Source organism: Brassica rapa, chromosome A06, assembly GCF_000309985.2.
Source record: "Brassica rapa cultivar Chiifu-401-42 chromosome A06, CAAS_Brap_v3.01, whole genome shotgun sequence".
NCBI lineage: Eukaryota > Viridiplantae > Streptophyta > Magnoliopsida > Brassicales > Brassicaceae > Brassica > Brassica rapa.
This window is the reverse complement of record NC_024800.2, coordinates 22,681,132-22,701,724: the sequence shown is the minus strand read 5'-3', so window position 1 is coordinate 22,701,724 and position 20,593 is coordinate 22,681,132. Positions and strand designations below refer to the sequence as shown.

Sequence of the window (20,593 nt, the reverse complement as noted above, 5' to 3'; positions counted from 1 at the left end):
TACAGCGCGGCCACTTACTATGTAGCATACCTTGAATTTAGCCTTGATTTTCCTGGAGTCAGATGGAGACCAAGCTACATGTTTCTCCTATAACGTAGAGTCTGTGCACAGGAAAAATATCTCTTCTACAAGAGAAGAAGCATCATTGCAAATGGAAGTATATTTACCCAATTTTTTTTTCTCATACACATTCATATAGCTGATAACATATGAATCTACTACTTCTTTCAAGTAGAAAAAAGGGACTGCCTGCTTTTACATCAAAATGACTTGCTCTTAAGCAGAGAGTGGAAACAACGTATAAGATAATATGCCATTGGAAATGCTACTATCACAATCCTTTTGTTATTTCATCAGAAAATATCACATCTGAATTTCTTGTTAGTGGAACAAAGGAAGCAGAGCTGCTCAAATCACCTTCTTGATTGTGCCTACTATCGATTGTTATACTCCACAATGTATCCAAGTTCTTTCTGGTTGCTTGTGGGTTTGATACAATGATCGCCTTTGACTTGGAAGCTTGACAGTTAATGGTTTTACCAGTACCACTAGCAAGTAACCAGCGGGATCCAGACTCTTGTTGGGTCTTCGTACACCACGGAAGGTCTACACCAGGCTCAGTTTTCAAACCCGCAAGACCAATGTCAGTGATTCTCCACAGATGTGTACCGTTTCCAAAGGATTCTTCTTGAGCTAAATTACACACAGGTGGATTTGAGGACGCCAAAGACCTTTCAACTTGGATCAGAGCAAGCATAGATGCGCCAACAGGTTCATTATATCGAGATGGGTCTCTAAGCAACACTCGAAGAGCAAGTGTCAACTTGTTCCTAGAGGTATCTTCAGTGTCTGACGTTCTGTGGTCAAGCCTTAACCACTCATCCAACGTTAACGAAAAACTAATCAACTCTAAAGCCTCAGACTGATCCATGGGTTTTGGTGCAGTGGCTGATGGTGGATCTTGGTCTGACATGCTGCATTGAATCTTTAATCCTTCTACCGAGAGACTTTCTATGCCATCAATAGCCAAGGAAGCAAGAGCGTCAAGAGGTACATAACCTGAACACATATTCGATCCAAAGCCCCCAAGATTTTCTTTTGAAGAATCATGTGCGTTTCTGCAATTCATGAAAACTATATTTTTTTAGAATAAACTTGGAAAATAGAAATAATATGCATAACGAATCAAACATGGTAGAAAGCATCTGAACCTCTCAAATGATGTGTCCTCGATAACTTCATTTATTGTCTTCCCCATGATATCTTCCAAAGGCATCAATGCATTAATTTCAGAGCAAAGCCCTTCGATTCCAGAAGCTGCCAAACTTTGGAGTATTTCAAGAACACCAGAGCCTAACTCTGGTACCAGCACCACAGGAACTGAAACTTGCATGATCAGACGTGATGCATCCTTACAGTTTCTGAACAGTAACGGACTCATGGACCGAACACACCCTCCTCCTTTTGTCCAAAACAAAGGACCAATATTATATCCAAGTGGCCGCTCGTCAACTGGAAGCTCTATTGGACTTCCAAACCCATCAGAGCAAATACAGAGAGAGTCGTCAAAACCGTTGTCATCTAAATCCCACTCTCGCAATAAAGTTTCAGTTTCCAAGTCTTCAAGTAGCTTCACATTCCTTCTGCTCATTAACAGCTGAGACTTTCCCTCACCCACAGAACTTGAGGAGAACGAGAAATCATTCGGTTCCTCATCAATATCAGACACATATTCTAAGAGACCGTTCCCAGAAGCGAGAGCCTCCTTCTCAAACTCACGGAGCAGAGACTCACGAGGAGATGTAGGCTCACCATCTGAGGTATAAACATAAGAAGATTCCTCAAGTTCAAGCATGTTTAGAAAATCATTAGCTACAGATTCAGTAATGTCATCCAAGCTTCGTGACTTCGTTAATACGTTTGCAGATTTAACTTCCACGAAGTTTTCCTCCTCAGTACAATCATCGACGGCTGATGAAGACTTACTCTCAATTGAGTCAGAACCTTTTAGCTCCGCCACTGATAACTGATCAACAAAACAGGTTTCCTCTGCACCTTCATCTTCATCTTTAAGTAACTCATAGACATCAATAATTTCAATCTCCTTTGAATCAGTTCTTTCTTCTACTTCTTTTCCAGTGTTCTTATAGTCATCTTCTTGCTTATCAGTCTCCACACCTTGCTCAACCTTAGCTCCTGTTGATGTTTCTTGGTTTTGTTCGTCAAGTTTTTCATAGAGAAGATCAACAGACCTTGAAAGATCCAGACTCAGATTCGGCGAGAGCTGATGAGAGACCTTCCCATCATCGACCGGTGAAGATCTACGCTCCATACTCGGAACACTACCAACCCTCTTCAGCATCAAATTCCCACCACTAGCTGAATCACAGACAGAGCTGGTGACAACCGAGTAATCAAAACTAAGATTCAACGCAGCAGAATCCGCCACACCGGACAGCTTAAAGCTCGTGTTCCACTTCCTCGAGCTTCTCGCACCTTCCATCTCCTCCAGAGACAAAGGCAAGATCCTGGCGAGATCAACCCAATGCTTCCCTAGAACAAGCCAGGGAGCATCAACAGGAGAGACACAGACCAAGAAAAGCTTCTGATCATATTTCGCAGAACGGTGCGGCCCATGTTTGCTACCGTAGACTGAACATCTATGCATCAAAGTCTCTTCAAACGTAGCTGTTCCTTGCAAGACATTATAAGGTTGAGTAGACATCACTTCCTCTTTCCTCTTCCACCGCACAACTAGTTTAGTTCCATCCAGATTCGAAGGCAGGCCTTCGATGGAATGAACATGGAGATGAAAACAAACATCAAACCTACGCTGCCCTAAATGAGCTATAGCTTTCAAAGGCTTCTTCCAATCCCATGATACTGATGATTTCTTCTTCTTGCTTAGCAATAAAACCCCACTCTCTGTGGTTCCTTTGGAGACAGATCTAGATCGGACAGGAGGAGGCAACGAAAGGAGTGGTCTTTGAGGTGCGTTGTGCAAGTAAAGAGCTTTGCTTACTTCCTTGATGTCTCTCAACAGCTGCCCGTTGTATGAATCCTCTCTATCATTAGAGGACATTGCTTAACCACACTCTTTGATCAACTCATATACTCTGAAAACGTCAATAAAAAAAAAACAAAGTTAGTAACTTTGAATGTAACAATCATTTCTCTAGAGACTACAAGTCTACAAATCATTGAAAGATGAAAACTTGAGGAACGTTTCATTGAAAGATGAAAACTTGGAATCTGAATAAGAAGCAGAACCATTCCAGATTGAAAATAGCATATAATCTAATGAGATTTCAACTGGTTACTTGCTTGGTGTTACTATTAGAAGCAAAGAATCTAAACATATAGAGAAGCAGACAAAAGCTCTCGTTGTTCTTACCGGTTTTTCCGAGGAATTTTGAAACGAAACAATCAGAGAGATCTTGTCGGGATTTCAAAAAAGATAGAAAATAGTATTCACGGGGAAAGCGTGAGTGAATTTAATGCTTGATTTTGCTGGTAGGGCTTGTTCGTCTGATTTGGTGGGTCCAAATAGAGTGTGTGTGTGTTGTTGTTGTTGTTGTTGGTGAAGCAGTGACGTAACGATGGAGGAAGATAGAAGATGAATCAAGGCATGGAGCTTAAGCTAAGGCGAGACAACTGGTGTGTTGTTTCTCTCTTCTGCGTTCTCTCAGAAAACGGCATGCATTTTATATTCTAGAGTTTAGTGACAGCACGCATTTTGCCATCAAGGAACCCTTTGATTTCGAAATATAGGATATGATTAATCCATCTTGAACTAATTAACCTTTTTAATTCCTGATCACTTGCTAAAATATGGCCATGTTGCTAATATTAACTCATAAGTGGAAAAAATCTCTTAAAAAGTCTTGAGAAACTTTCATATGGGTTTATCAAATTTATATTATATTATAACATTAATATTTGTGGTGAGAGACTATCTTTGAAAACTTCTTGATACTCTAAGACTGAACGATTTCTTGATAAGCGGCCAATGTAGTGCAAGGAGTACCCTACAGAGGTGTATCCGCACAATCATGCTATCAACACAACGCAAGAAAGGCACAATAACCTTATAAATGGGTCGATATATTTCAACAACGGCTTTACTCGAGTTGCGTTCCAAAGGAATCCCACGCCCTTAGTGAAAAAGATCAGGAAAAGAATGAGTTCATGGACTGGCCGTTTCCTCTCACATGCTGGTCGGCTTCAGTTAATTAACTCGGTCATTATGAGTCTAGCAAATTTTTGACTAGCGATTTTCAGATTACACAAGTAGTTGTCTGAAAGAGATTGAGCGTTTATGTGCAGCCTTCCTCTGGTCTGGACCGAACTTGAAATCAACAAAAGCAAAAGCCAGCTGGCAGGATATTTGTTTGCCTAAGAATAAAAGTGGGTTGGAAATCAGGCCTTTAAAAAAATAAATAAAGCTCACTGTCAGAAGCTCATACGAAGAATAACGTCAGCGAAATCCTATGAGTCAAATGGATACATTTCTATTTGATAAGAAAGGGAACTTTCTGGTCGATCTCAATAAACACAAATTTGAGATCTTGGATGTGGAAGAAGATATTGAAGATGAGAGATATTGCCAGGCAGTTTATTCAAATCGAGGTCAGAAATGGAATCACACATCCTTCTGGTATGAAGTGTGGTCTCAGCTGGGTTGTCTAAAGGAGTGATAGGTGATAGAGGTATCATATATAGCATTAGGCATTGCAGACAATGCTATGATGGCATATGTTATAACAAATCATCAAAGGAGGAGACATAGAGTGAGCACGCTTAATGATATTGACGATGAGATTGACAAGTTCTGTGTTGGAGGGTTACGTGAGGTGGATGATATTCCTCTTTGGAAAAGTGGAGAAGGAAAGTTTGTAAATAAATTTTCCACTAAGAAGACTTGGATGCAGTTGAGGGCTAGACATCAAAGTTGTACTTGGAGTAAAGGGATATGGTTTTCTCAATCCACTCCAAAGTACTCTTTTATGCTCTGGATTGCAATAAGAAACAGATTGCAAACAAGGGACAAGATGCAAACTTGGAATTTCTTTATAAATGCAGAGTGTATTAGGGTCAATCCACTAATCACCAATTGGTTTTAAGTTGAAAACCCATAATTAAACCCGAACTTAACATGGTATCAGAGCCCAGATCCTAAATACCCTAAACTCCTAACTAAAATTAAAAATTAATCCTTCTGACCGGGTATAAAGGTCGCGATTAACCCTTCCAACCGGGTATAAAGGTTGTGTTAAACTCGCTCGACCGAGTATAAATGTCCTAAAGTTTCGAGATTTCTGGCCGATAAGAGCCATCATCTCGAGGAGGGGTATTAGGGATATATATCCTACATCGGGAATTCTAAAGGACATTAAGTAATATATAAAGGATTAGAGCCAATCCACTAATTGCCAATTGGTTTTAAGTTGGAAGCCCATAATAAATCCGAATCTAACATGTGTTTTATGCCATGGAGTTCAAGAGACTTGCCAACATCTCTGTTTCTGATGTCCTTACTCCTCTAAAGTGTGGGAATCATTGGTAATATGGATCTTAAGGACGGTTTCACCACAGATTGGAGTGTTATTGTGGCCATGGTTTCTGGTTCGAGCTTTCCTCCTACGGAACCATTCCTTCTTCGTTACTCTCTTCAGGCTGCAGTTCATAGTATTTGGAGAGAACGTAACTCTCGATGACATGGAGACGATCCAATAGATGCTGTTACTTTCAGTAGCCTTGTAGATAAAACGATACGTCTGCATTTGCTTGCTGTTAAAACAAATGGCCTGGCATATTTGGACACTACAAGAAAACAGCGGTATTCTGACGGACGATCCGACGGAAAATGAATTCCTCGGAATATACCGAGGCATTTCCGAGGCAATTCCGAGGAAATACAAAATTTTGCTTCCTCGGAATTCCGTCGGAATATTCCGACGGAATTCCGAGGAAAACACATTTCGTCGGAATATTCCGACGGAATACCGAGGAAACTAGTATTCCTCGGAAAAAACCGATGAATTCCGAGGAAATATTATAGACGTTAGAGAGCCGTTGGAGAGCCGTTGGGGGATTTTAAAAATTCCGAGGAAATTCCGACGAACTAGCCGTTTGCATCGGAATTCCGTCGGAATTTCCTCGGACCGTCGGCAGGATTTCACCTATAAATACAAGCACCCCTCTTCCTCTTCATTCACACCATATCTTCATCCTCCCTCTCACTTTCTTTACACACGAATTTGATTCATAAAAAACATGTCTTCTTCCAATTATTTTCGTTCTTGGATCGATCGACCTCATTTGGATCCGAACACGAGATTGCTTACGGAAGAATACCAACAAGGTATAACCGAATTCATGGGGTTAGTTCACCGACAACCGGAAGCAAAAACAGGTATGTTAAGATGTCCTTGCTCTAATTGTAAAAATAAAAAAGTTATTAAAGAATGGGATGTTTGGACTCATTTATATTTGAGTGGGTTTACACGAAGTTACAAAATTTGGTATCATCATGGAGAAACTGATTATGAACTTGGTAGTACTAGCGAACCTCAGCCACCGGTTAGATTAGAAGATCCAATTAGAACGGATGTAGATTACGGTGTAGGTACTGAGCAGATGGTAAATGATCATTTTAGAGGGGAAGATTTACCCAATGCCGAAGCTAGGAGATTTTATGATATGTTGGATGCTGGAAAGCAACCATTGTACGAAGGTTGCAGAGATGGTCATTCAGCTTTATCATCTGCTACAAGATTGATGGGCATTAAGACGGATTATAATTTGGCTGAAGACTGTGTGGATGCGATTGCTGATTATGTAAAAGGTATTCTACCTGAAGATAATGTAGCTCCTGGCTCATACTACGAGGTTCAGAAACTCGTAGCTGGTCTTGGTTTATCGTATCAGGTAATAGATGTATGCAGAGACAACTGCATGATTTATTGGAGGGCGGATGAACAGCGGGTTTCATGCAAATTTTGTGGGAAGCCTCGTTATAAAGATACGAGTGGAAGAATTCCAGTACCATATAAAAGGATGTGGTATTTGCCTTTGACGGAAAGGTTGCAGAGGCTGTATCTGTCTGAACGCACAGCGCAACCAATGAGATGGCATGCGGAGCACTCAACAGATGGTGAGATCAGACATCCTTCAGATGCAAAAGCGTGGAAGCATTTCCAATCAAAGTATCCCGACTTTGCGTATGAGAGAAGAAATGTCTACCTTGGATTATGTACTGATGGTTTCAGCCCGTTTGGCAAGAGTGGAAGACAGTATTCTCTATGGCCAGTCATTCTTACACCATACAACCTACCCCCAAACTTGTGCTTGCGACGAGAGTTTTTGTTCCTCTCGATTCTCGTTCCCGGACCAGAGCATCCTAAGAGATCACTTGATGTGTTTCTTCAGCCACTAATATATGAGTTGCAACAACTATGGACTCAAGGTGCTGAAACATACGATGTTTCGTATAAAGAAAACTTTCAAATGCGGGCAGTACTAATGTGGACAATAAGTGATTTTCCAGCATATGGTATGTTATCTGGATGGACAACGCATGGAAGGCTATCATGTCCATATTGTCAAGATAACACTGATGCTTTCCAACTAAAACACGGAAGGAAAACGTGTTGGTTTGACTGTCACAGGAGATTTCTACCACCAGATCATCCATATCGTAGAAGTAGGAATTTGTTTACGAAGAACAAGAGGGTGTTTGACAGTCCACCTCCGGAAATTCGTGGGAAAGATTTGAAGACACAACTTAGAGATTTTGGTGCAGAAAGAACGCCAGACGTCGGTGGACATGAGCATTTTCCGGTAGATGGTGTTGGAAACCTACATAACTGGCACAAAAAAAGTATTTTTTGGGATCTGCCATACTGGGAGGATCATCTACTAAGGCATAATTTAGATGTCATGCATATCGAGAAGAACTTTTTTGACAACCTGATGAACACGATCCTTAATGTTCAAGGTAAAACAAAGGATAATTTGAAGTCAAGACTGGATTTAGTCGATATATGTGCTCGTTCAGAACTTCATGTTGATGAGAGTGGTAGGGCTCCTTTTCCCATATACCGACTTGATGCAGCGGGAAAGGATGCGTTCTTTGATTGGATTTCAAACGATGTGGAATTTCCAGACGGTTACGCATCTAATTTGCGTAACTGTATCGACAGAAAGGAAGGAAAGTTTACTGGCTTGAAAAGCCATGATTGCCATGTAATGATGCAGCGTCTCCTTCCGTTTGCCTTCAAGGAACTATTACCACGAAATGTTCATGAAGCAATTGCAGGGATAAGTGGTTTCTTCCGCGATTTATGCACAAGATCAGTGACTCTTGAAGGTATTGAAAATTTGAAGACTAACATAGCTGTGATTCAGTGCAACCTTGAGAAGATATTTCCTCCCTCATTTTTTGATGTTATGGAGCATCTTGTTATTCACCTGGTAAGAGAATTGGAGCTTGGTGGTCCTGTGCAGTATAGATGGATGTATCTGTATGAGCGGTATATGTTCCATTTGAAGAAGATGGTGAAAAATTTAAGTAGGGTGGAAGGGTCTATAGTCGCACAGATGATCAATGAAGAAACTTCAAACTTTGCCGAGTACTACTTTCCAGCAGAAGTTCAGACCAAAAACAGAAGACCTGCTCGGCATGATGATAGAGGCGAACGGGCAACATATCATTGGAAGGTTCCAGACATTTTCACAGACGTTGGACGACTTAGCGGAAAACCAAAAGACCGTCGACTTACTGATCAGGAGCGCAGTCATTTGCAAACATATTTACTCACCAACTGCGAAGATGTTCTTCAATATGAAAGGATTTTCATGGCAGAAAAGCGGTTAGAATATAGATACGCCACAGAGGACGAACTAGAAGAAATGAAGCAGAGAGAATTTGGTGGATGGATGTTTACCTATGTGAGTGATGGTTTGGCCAGAGGTGAAACATTTGACGATTGGATACGCGAGATGGTCGTTGGACCAAACTTTGTTGTGAAGTCATATCCGAGATTTTGTACTCGAGGATATGCATTCACAACTCAGAAGAGGAGACGTTCGAGTACGACTTACGATGCTGGTGTTTGTTCTGCATCAGGAGATGATGTATACTACGGACACATAAATGAGATTTTGGAAATCAAGTATTTGGGCATGGTTGGATTGCGCTGTACTGTTTTCTATTGTGACTGGCACGACAACACTCCAGATCGAGGTGTGAGAACAGATGCATTTGGTGTTACATCAGTAAATTCAAGACGGAAGCTGCAATATTATGATCCTTTCATTCTTGCTTCTCAGGCCGATCAGGTTTGTTATATCAAGTACCCCCGGGTAAGGAACAGAGATGATCCATGGGTTACTGTTACAAGACTCAACCCGAGAGGCCGAGTTCAGGGAAGTTCTGAGCTGGAAGACCCACTACAACCAAGCACATCCGGCAACTTAAGTGCAGCAGAAGATTTAGGTGGAGTTGGCCTTGTAGTCGATTTAACTGACTTCGGAGAAGAAGCCGCCGTTCACGAAGAGGATGAACCAGTGATTGGAGAGTTTCACCAAGATCCAGATTCAGATTCATCTGGTGATGACGACTCGGAAGAAGACTAGCCTCGACCTTTTTTTTTTTTTTTTTTTAAAGGAAAATTTCGAGGAAATTCCGAGGACAGATAGGTTTTCCTCGGAATTTCCTCGGAATAGATCTTCTCGATTGAAAACCCCAAGTTCCTCGGAATTCTGTCGGAAAATTCCGAGGAAATTCCGAGGAACTCTTTTTGTTTGTCGGAATTTCCTCGGAAAATACCGAGGAAATTCCGAGGAGATGGGGATTTGATTATAGATTCTTTTTCCTCGGAATCTCCTCGGTATATTCCGAGGAAATTCCGACGAACATAAGGATTTCCTCGGAATCTCCTCGGTATATTCCGAGGAAAATCCGAGGAACTGGGGGTTTTAAATCGAAAACAACGTTTTACGGATTGAATAACACGTATATAACCTTCATTAAGTGTCATAACCAGATTATGATGTTTGGAACTATGAACTTTGGTGTTTTATCCAATAACAAACACTTTTACGATTGCATGAACGAAAACCACACAACGTAAGAGAAACACTTATACACTTTAATAAACGGTAAAGGGAATACTTAGAATTATTTTTGAAATTGTGTTATTTCATGGTTTATGATCATCTATACAAAGAATCCTCAATGGTATGCATTATAATTGTATAAGAAATGAAATACGGCGAAAATAATCGATGTTTTAAAACCCCAAACCCTGGTTCCTCAGAATTTCCTCGGAGATTACCGAGGGTATTCCGAGGAAACTGGATTCGTCGGAATATTTTCATCTAACCGGGTAAACGAAGCCGCCAAATATTTCGGGAAAATTGAATCATAGAATTCCGAGGAAATTCCGACGGAAGTATAAAATATTTCCGAGGAAATTCCGACGGATATTTTCCGTCGGACGCCTCATAAGATTAGGGCGAGCCCGATCTTCTTCCCCATTTCTCTCTTTCTCTCCGCGCCGCTGCACATCTCCTCTCGCGATTCCGGCGATTTCCGGCGATTCCACCGTTCTCTCTCCCGTTTTTCCGGCGATTCTCCCCTAATCCTCCCCCATAATCATGTAAGAACCCTATCCCACTCTTTTAGGTTAGATTTGTATGGTTTTTAAGTAGATTTGATGATTTTGGAATGAGATTTATAGATTTTGTTAGGGTGAATGGTAGATTTGTGTAAAATGGAGTTTGATTATGTATTTCACTTGATTTGAATTTTTTTTTTAGTTTTTATCAATTTTGTGGTTATAAAAATCGAATTTGAAATTATATATATATATATTGAAAACGTTTTTTGTATATAAAATCTATTTTTGCATTTTAAATTCATTTATAAATTTATTAAACATTTTTAAAATCTATAAAACTTTTTTTAAGATTAAAAATCATTTATATAATATTTAAAAACATTTTTTTTGTATTTTATATGTAAAATATAAATTTATATATTTATTAAACATTTTTAAAATTTTTAAACTATTTTTTATTTATTAAAACTTTTTTTTGTAATTAAAAATGATTTATAAATTTATTAAACATTTTTAAAATCTATAAAACTTTTTTAAGATTAAAAATCATTTATATAATATTTAAAAACATTTTTTTTGTATTTTATATGTAAAATATAAATTTATATATTTATTAAACATTTTTAAAATTTTTAAACTATTTTTATTTATTAAAACTTTTTTTTGTAATTAAAAATGATTTATAAATTTATTAAACATTTTTAAAATCTATAAAACTTTTTTAAGATTAAAATCATTTATATAATATTTAAAAACATTTTTTTTGTATTTTATATGTAAAATATAAATTTATATATTTATTAAACATTTTTAAAATTTTTAAAGTATTTTTTATTTATTAAAACTTTTTTTATTAATTATTAAACTATTTATATTTTTGTGATTAAAAACTATGTTTTTAAACTATTTTTAATTTAAACTGTTTTTTTTAATTAAAATTATTAGAACTAATTTTTAAATATGTTTTTTTTTAATTTACAGGTCTAATGATGATCAGATCCGGCCTCGCCAGCGTCGTAGCCGGGGTGGTATGGGGAGCCAGTCTCGGGGTTCTTCCAGCCATGTTCAGGATTCCGTTTCGCCCCACAGCTCATACCAAACATCTCCCTCTCCATTACTCGCTCCTGCTGCTCCCTCTCCCGCTGCTGCACCCGCTCCTGGTCCCGCTGCTGCACCCGCTCCTGGTCCCGCTGCTGCACCTGGTCCTCTGGGAGTGATGAGGGTTGCGGAGTTGGTTCGACAGCCCGGTCGTGACCATCTTCCCTATCTCACTGAGTATCCACATGGACATGGTCAAACATGGTAATTTAAACTTTTATTTTTTAAACTATTTTTAATTTTTAAACTATTTTTTTATTAATAATTTATTTTTTTTGTTAGGTTCAACCGATCCGGGAACGGGATCAGCGCATGGATCAACCGTATGATGTACTCGGCCCTCGACAGCGGACATCCGACTTTCACTCACTTCCCTGTCGAGAAGCAGCATCTGTGGTTTCAGCAGTTTGCGGTAAGTATTCTAATTTTTAAATTATATTTTTTATATTATTAAAACTATTTTTTGTAATTATTAAACTATTTTCTATATTTATTAGACATTTTAAATATTATTAAAACTTATTTTTGTAATTATTAAACTAATTTATATATTTATTAGACATTTTAAATATTATTAAAACTTATTTTTGTAATTATTAAATTATTTTTTTAATTATTAAACTATTTTTTATTTATTAAAACGACGATTTTTGTAATTTTTAAACTATTATATTTTTGTGCTTAAAAACTATTTTTAAACTATTTCAGCAAGAATTCAACTGGAATGCCGATGATACGCTCTCTATCTATCACCATTTTGTCCATAAAGTTATGGACAACTATGGGAAGCAGATGTACGAGTGGAAGAAGAAGTGGGAAGTAAACAAGGTAGTTTTTAATTTATTAACAATTTTTAATTTATTAAACTATTTTTAAAATTATTAAACTTTTTTTTTTTAAATTAAAAGGTCCCAAAGTCGATGAACGGCACGGTCTGGAAGGAGTTGTGTGCGCATTGGGATAAAGAAGAGACGAAAGAAACTTCTTCCACCAACTCCAACAACCGCAGGAGCGACCGTAAAGGAAAGGGCATCTACAAGCATAACTTGGGTGCTCAATCTATTGCCACTCTGGCGGATCGCATGGTAAGCTCAACCGCTTTTTCTTCAATTATTTAAGTTTCAGAATTTTATTTTTTTTGCATTTTCAAATCTCTAATGTTTGTCTAATTTATTTTTTTTCAAGGCGGAAGAAAATGAAGGCCACCCAGTTGATGATCTCGCCCTTATGAAAAGGGCGTATACCAACAAGAAGACCGGCCAGATTGATGATGGTCTTGTGAGGGACGTGGTCGACCTGGTCCAGACTCAGGTGTATGACGAAGTGTCTCAGCTTCAAACCGATGATGACGATTCGACGGCCTCGACCAACTTGTCTCGGGTTCGAATCAACGAAATCGTTGAATCGGTAAGTTTTTTTTTTAAAAGTTCAATTTAATTATTTCTTGATTTTTATTTTATCATCAATTTAAATTATCTTAACTTCGTTTTATTTATATTTCAGTCGGTTCCAAAGAAAAAGGGACGTTTGGTCGGTTTGGGTCGTCGCTCCCGGTCGGCTGCTCCTTCTTCTGCACCACATGCGTATGTTGATCCAGAAGTTCTTACGGCTCAGCTGAAGGACAAGGATGATCGGATATCTGCGTTGGAGGCTCAGATGGCAGCTCAACAGGCGGGCTATGAGACCCAGAAGAGGCTGAACGAGCAGATGATGGACATGATGAAGAGGATGTACCCGAACGAGACGTTCCCGAACATTCAAGACCCGTAGTTTTTTTTTTTCCAAAAACTCTGAATGTTTTATTTAAATTTGAATATTATCTACTATGTTTTATTTTATGTTTTATTCAATTTTAATTTTAAATTTTAAAAATTTTAATTTTTTTCCAAAAAAAAATAATTTTTAAAAAAAATAAATTTTTTAAAAAAATAATTTTTTTCAAAATTCCGAGGGAATGGAGGTCCTCGGATAATTCCGAGGAACTTTTATCCCTCGGTAAATTCCGACGAACATTAAGTTCCTCGGAATTGTCTGAGGGAAAGGATTCCTCGGAATTTTCCGAGAAACTCAATTCCCTCGGAAAATTCCGAGGGAAGAAAGTTCCTCGGAAATGTCCGAGGAACAAATGTTCCTCGGAAATTCCGAGGAACAAATGTTCCTCGGAATTTTCCGAGGAACTTTCTTCCCTCGGAATTTTCCGATAAATATTCCGAGAAATATTTCGTCGAAACTTCCGAGGATTGGACCATCGGAATTCCTTCGGTATTTTCCGAGGAACCTTCCGACGAACATTGTGTCCTCGGAGTTTCCTCGGAATTTTGTTTCCTCGGAATTCCGTCGGAAAATTCCGACGGAATTCCGAGGAATTATGAATTTCCGAGGAGTTATTTCCGAGGACTTTTTTCGTCGGTATGTCCTCGGAATAACGTTATTCCGACGACATACCGACGATTTTTTCCCTCAGTATCCCGATGTTTTCTTGTAGTGGGAGAGAGGGCTGTGTGCTTGGTTTGAAACAAGACATGTTCTAAATCCTTCATAAAGGCTGCAAAAAAATCATTTATTTTATAGTCCTATGAATATATAACAAAAACAGAAGTACTAGATGTAACACAGTTTTTTGTACATTCATTCAAAAAAAAAGTTTGTTTTCTGATAAATTTGAAGTTGGTTTAGGCATGAGAGATTCCGTTGATCTCTCTGCTCATCATTTAGATTTCTATGGTGGATCAAGTTCTTCAGATGAGTCAATGCCTCAAATAACTAAACGTTTTCTTAAAAATGATTTTATTTCTTGAGTTTTTAGAGTTAAGATAAGCTCTCATGAGTCCATGGTTCTTGCTTGGTTGGCAGAAATATATTGAGCTGAAATGAGAAGGCTAAATCTTGAACTCAAGCGAACTATGGATATGTATATATAGCTCAGCTTGTAAACAAGCAGCTTACAGCGAAAAGAAAGGTACTCCCTCCCTCAGTCTTTTTAATAAGATGTTTAATTTGAAAAAGCTTTTCTGTTGCATGATACTCATGGCATTTTCGTTAGGCAAAGAGTTAATCAATAGAAAATGGAAGAAGCTCTTAAGTTTGAGAAGGCCAAACGAGTTATGGACTTGTGTACAAAGGCGTACTTGACCCATTAAGTCTTGAGACCTGTTGATCCTGCTCAAGGAAAAAAGAAATTTCAACAAGCCAGAAGTATGATTTATTTTTATACTATTATTGTTACTAGGTAAAAAATTCGTGCAATATTGCATGGAAGCTAATTTTATAAATAACAAATAAATCACATTTTATAAATGAATTTTTTTATAATTTCTTTTAAGTAGTTATTTAATTAAAAACACGCAACCTTTCAAATATTTTACTATGTTTAGAGACATAACCTTTCATATTTAAAATTTTGGGAATATTCTAACTCTTTTTAAAACTGATTAAAAAAATATCAGGAACATGACCTATTGATATATGTGTGGTCAAACTATTTTAATACAATTATTAAAACCTCTTATTAATTATTTAAGATAAATATTATACAAAAAACATATATATGACTAAAAACATAAATATAAAAATTAAATTTCAACAAAAATGTAAAACAAAAAATATACCCGTCATTTTAAGGACGGTTCAAAATCTAGTAACTCTTAAAACTAATATATTTTAGAAATGATGTTGAAAAAAGATATATGTAACTTCTTAGGATGAAACAACACAACACAGCCAAATGAATAGACACAACACAATCGTGTTTTGTTTGTCGTATATATACAATACACGATATCTTTTAATTTTACTTGAATATAATATTAGAGAATATTACACTATAGGTCAGTTTCTATGTTTATAATAACATAATAATACAGTTTCTACTACTCGGACACTTTTCTCTCTCCTTTTCTATTCTTTAACACTGTATTCACTTTTTTCTCAGTGTATTAAAAACCATTATTACCCTTGTTCTATTATTTCTAATTGAAATCTAACTAACTACTGTAACATTAAATCATGTGACCACAAATCATTTTTTTTTCTTTCTTTTTCTTTATATCTCTTAAAAGTTAAAACACAATCATTTCTTTTATTTTATTTTCCGTCATCTTTCTCCTCCTAAATTCTTCTTTTTTTCCTGTAAAAAAAAATCATTTTAGAAGAAGATGATGACGATGAGATCGGTTTTTGTAGTCCTTAATCAGCCTCCGGTACAACCAGTTGAAGACGAAAATGAAGAAGGAGATGAGGACAGAGACAACAACCGCGAAAGTGACGAAGATGGCGATTAGGACATATATGACGACAACTAAAATGAAGATAATGAGGATAAAATATGATTTTGAGATAATCAGTTTGTTTGGAAGCCTAAGCTTCAACTTTGGAATCCTCATCTCATCTGTCACAGTGGATTTAATTGTCATTCCGGTGATGGGTAACTTGGATTAACTCGGTTTGTGCTTTTGGCTGCTTCCTAATGATATTAACGAGCCGGCTAAGACCAATTTTGAGTTCATGCTTACATATGTACATGTGTACACGTTTTGATGTACATAATGAAACATACAACTGCCTACTAGTGAGGTGTACATGTGCACACATGTACATATGGACAATGTCTAAACTAATGTACATGTGTATATATGCGAATAATGTACATTCATCAAGTATTTGAGTCCAAAACATATAACATAATAGATGAAGTCCAACAGAAAATGGTGTATATGTTAGTAAGTGTACACATGGTTTTGGGCTAATGCACATTGGTAAATTTTCTTGTAGAAAGCATTGTAATTTGTGGACACTTTATTGTGTACATAATATTACGCGTACGCATGTATATCAAAGATAAATCCAAAAAATGTTTGTGCACACTTTCTTGTGTACATAATGTTACGTGTACACATGTACATCAAAGATAAATCCAAAATATATGCACACTACAAGAAAACACGCCGAATTCCGACGGAGATTCCGACGGACGACACAGCCGTCGGACACTTTGGACGGAATTCTGACCGATTTCCGACGAAAACAAAAAATCTGAAGTCGTCGGAATTCCGTCGGCTAATTCCGACGAATTTCCGAGAAAACATGGGTCGTCGGAATATTCCGACGACTTTTCGACGATATTCCGATAAACAATATAACCGTTGTAGTCGTCGAAAAGTCGTCGGAATATTCCGTCAAATTTCCGACGATATGCCGATGAAAAGATATAACCGTTACGGTCGTCGGTATTCCGTCGGTATTTTCCGACGAATTTCCGACGAACCAAGTGACCGTTGCCGACAAATAAATATGACCGTTTTATAGCCGTTCGAGATTGGAAAATACTGACGGAATTCCGACGGAATGCTTAATATCTGTCGGTATTCCGTCGGAAAGTCGTCGGATATCCGTAAGCAATTTCCTATAAATGCAACCCCTCCTCATTCATCTCATTCACACCTCATTCTCTCTTCTTTCTCTTTAGTCATAACAATTCCGTGAAAATCATGTCTTCAGGAGCTTATTATCGTTCGTGGATGGATAAACCTCATTTGGATCCCAACACTAATTTGCTTACGGAAGAATACGTTCAAGGAATTGGAGAATTCATGAGGCTTGTTCAACAGCAACCGGATGCAAAAAGTGGTATGTTAAGATTTTATTCTATAATATTATTAGTTTTAAATTTCAGATTTTATTTATTTATTAATTAATTTTTCATATAAAAAATATATATAAAAATGCAAAATTAATTCGTATTATTAAAATTGACATTTTCCGACGAACTAAGTTCTCGGTAAATACCGACGGAGTATGACTCGTCGGTAAATACCGACGGACTATGATTCGTCGGAACATACCGACGAATGGTGAGTCGTCGGAATTTACCGACGAATCGTAATCCGTCGGTATTTACCGACGAGTCATATTCCGTCGGTATTTACCGACGAATCAGACTCCGTCGGTATTTACCGAGAACTTAGTTCGTCGGAATCTTCGGAGGATCCGTCTCCGTCGGTATATAGTTTTTCCGATGAACTCTAGTCTCGTGTGTCCGCATCGGAATATTGTCGGAAGTTCGTCAGAATGTTATTTCTCGGTATTCGTCAGAAAGTCGTCGGAAATTCTGACGAAATTCCGACGAATTCTTTTTTTCCGACGAAATGATACCGACGAACGCCTTCGTCAGAAATGCGTCGGAATAGGCCTTTTCCGACGAACTTCCGACGATTTTGGCCATCAGAATCTCTTTGTTTTCTTGTAGTGGCAAAAATGCAGAAGGTCGCAATGGATGCTCTCGATCTACTCCTGATGGAGCCGCAATGGCGAGTGGCGAGGTCACGACGCCGTGAAATTTGTGTCTAAGTTTGACGAGAAAATATTTTGAAATTCATGGCATAGCTCGGTTGAAGCAGTAGAAACGCAACAGAGAAGATGATATAGAACTATAATACCTTTTATTTATATGAGACTGATGAGTACTCAAATCTCGTCAAGTCATCTCTGCAACTTATATGGATTCTTTGCCGCCGTCGAAGGTATATCAATTTCTTTTACGACCGCACCCTTATGTTTGTTGGTTCAATTCAGAGAATAAATAGAGATAAAATTACCTTTTGTTTGTGGTTCAAATTAAAAACAATTAAATAAAAAAATGCATTTTCACTTTTCAAATAAATGACACACTAAACTCAGAAACCAGAAAAAAGGAAGAGAGAGGTAACGAAAGGTTTGGTTTTCATTCTGGGGGTATTGGTGTCTTTGACCACTAACAAACTACCCTAGTAGAACAAACTGTCTTAAAGTGTTAATAAAACTTGTAAACTGCCTTAGGCTGTAAATGACTCATAATATTATGCCCGTAAAGTGATTTATAAATTATAGCTAGGTCGACCAGTGGGACTCAATAGTCACTCGATAGTATTTGCCAGAGTCCTTGATGCTGTCGCTTTGCTTAATGAGAAAACAGATACATGTAGAAAAGTACACAATGATCATAGATTGAGACGATAGAGAAAATGATTTGGAGGATGGATGCTGCTGCTGCGGAAATTGGTTTCTCAAGCGATCGTATTCCACCACCTATGGAAGCAAAGAAATAATTTGATCCATAACAATGTTTCCTTACCTGCAACATCAGTCTTCAGAGCGATTGATAGGGAGATGAGGAACCTGATTTCTGCTAAAAGGTCTAATAAGCTATTTACTGCACTTATGGTGATTTGGTTACGATATGTGCTCTTATCTGGTCATTGTTTTGGTTGTTATTGACCCATCTTGTTTTTTCTTTCTTTTTGCCAAGATGTTTCAAACTCTAGATTTTGCTCTTGCAAATCTCTTTTCATTTATATGATATGTACAGTTTAGTAAAAAAAAAAAAATCAACTTTAAATTCATATGCAAATTCACAAAAAAAAAAAAACAATTCATCAGAAAAAGAACGAAGCGAGGCTTGAGAACGAGACAGCTAACATCTCTCAAATTACACCGTCTCAACAACTTTATATTGATTTACTAATTGTTCAACCTATTTCATTCTTCATGAAGATAGTCGACTATGTTTGAAAAAAGCTACCAAATCAGATCCCCATGTCGCTGCGTTAGGTATGATGAGACATGTTATGTGTCCTCGCTTTAGTAGCAGTTATACTAATTGATATTTCTGAATTCGCTAATTCATAGTGACAACATCTACATGATAAAGACTTACTAATTTACATGAATGAATATACTAATTCATATTTGTAAAACAAAAAGAATGGATCAAATCTAGAAAGTCAAAATTAAAACTAAAGTTAAAAATATGCATAACTCACAGAATACATGAAATATTGAGAGATGCAGAGAGATAAAGAAGGGGTGACAGATAGAGAGTGAGCACACATAGCTTCAAGCATGAGATCTTCCAATATGCAAGAAAGCCACCATGTGTGCTCACTCTCTTCTGTCACCATCATTTCCTTATCACTCAAACCATCTATGTTTTAAAACAAAAATAATGAATCAAATCTAGAAAGTCAAAATTAAAATTAAAATATATGCATCTCTTATAGAATATTTGAAGTATTGAGAGATGCAGAGAGAGAAGGCGGTGACAGATAGAGAGTGAGCACACATAGCTTCAAGCATGACATCTTCAAATATGCAAGAAAGCCACCATGTGTGCTCACTCTCTTCTGTCACCATCAATTCCTCAGCACTCAAACCATCCGTATGCATCTATGATCATCCTACAATAAAACCTAGTCATTCTGGCACTTCAAACTCAGTGACTATATACAGAAATATATGTGAATGTTGATAACCCATTAAGGATGAACATCGCTCTAAACATTTTATAGATATGTAGTTGTTTATCATCGGCTCTGCAAAGAAATGGGATCAGACTGTGGATTTTAGAGAGAGAGAGAGAGATCTTAACAAATTAAATAAAAAGATTTTGCCGAAAAAAATAAAAAGATTTTTTCAAAAGAGAGAGAAAGAGACTTCAAAAAAAATAGAGAGAGAGATTTTGATATGCTAATAATTGATAATTGAGAAAGTCAACATGATTTTGGCATAATAATTGACTTTTTGATATACTAATTCATGTTTTTGTAACCTAAAAATGGAGCAGAATCCAAAACATCAAAATAGAAGTAAAGCATGTCACTTAAAATACAAAACATGGTGAGAGATGTAAGAGAAAAGAACAAGGTGCGGATAGAGAGTGAGCACACATAGCTTCATGCATTAAACCTTCAAATATGCAAGAAAGCAACCATGTGTGCTCACTCTCTTCTGTCACCATCAATTCCTTATCACTCAAACCATCCCTGTGTATATGTTTCATGCATATCCAACCTCAAACCCTAGCCCTTGTAAGCCACTTCAAACTCAATGAATAAATG

General features: G+C 37.3%; 2 protein-coding genes and 2 non-coding genes across 5 annotated transcripts in view; 1 reads left to right on the top strand and 3 right to left on the bottom strand.

Annotated features, from left to right (window-relative positions):
* LOC103874503 overlaps positions 1-20,593 on the top strand; it is a 524,448-nt gene that overhangs the window by 339,741 nt on the left and 164,114 nt on the right. The gene's annotated exons all lie outside the window — the stretch shown is intronic.
* Positions 206-5,767, bottom strand: LOC103874452 (protein PLASTID MOVEMENT IMPAIRED 1-RELATED 2). 2 transcript variants are annotated; one of them, XM_018652601.2, is made up of 3 exons: positions 3,395-5,767; positions 1,212-3,116; positions 206-1,118 (listed from the first exon to the last, which is right to left on the bottom strand). In XM_018652601.2, exons 2-3 carry the CDS (start codon positions 3,080-3,082, stop codon positions 332-334), a joined length of 2,658 nt encoding a protein of 885 aa, XP_018508117.2. In that variant the 5' UTR covers positions 3,083-3,116; positions 3,395-5,767; the 3' UTR covers positions 206-331. The 2 variants fall into 2 exon arrangements, with proteins under 2 accessions (XP_018508117.2, XP_033129609.1); XM_033273718.1 differs by lacking the exon at positions 3,395-5,767 and adding an exon at positions 3,225-3,386.
* MIR156D (microRNA MIR156d) lies at positions 19,560-19,656 on the bottom strand. The gene has a single exon (NR_128635.1). It is a non-coding gene; the product is annotated as a microRNA MIR156d (primary transcript).
* On the bottom strand, positions 19,784-19,905 carry MIR156B (microRNA MIR156b). Its single transcript, NR_128633.1, has one exon. It is a non-coding gene; the product is annotated as a microRNA MIR156b (primary transcript).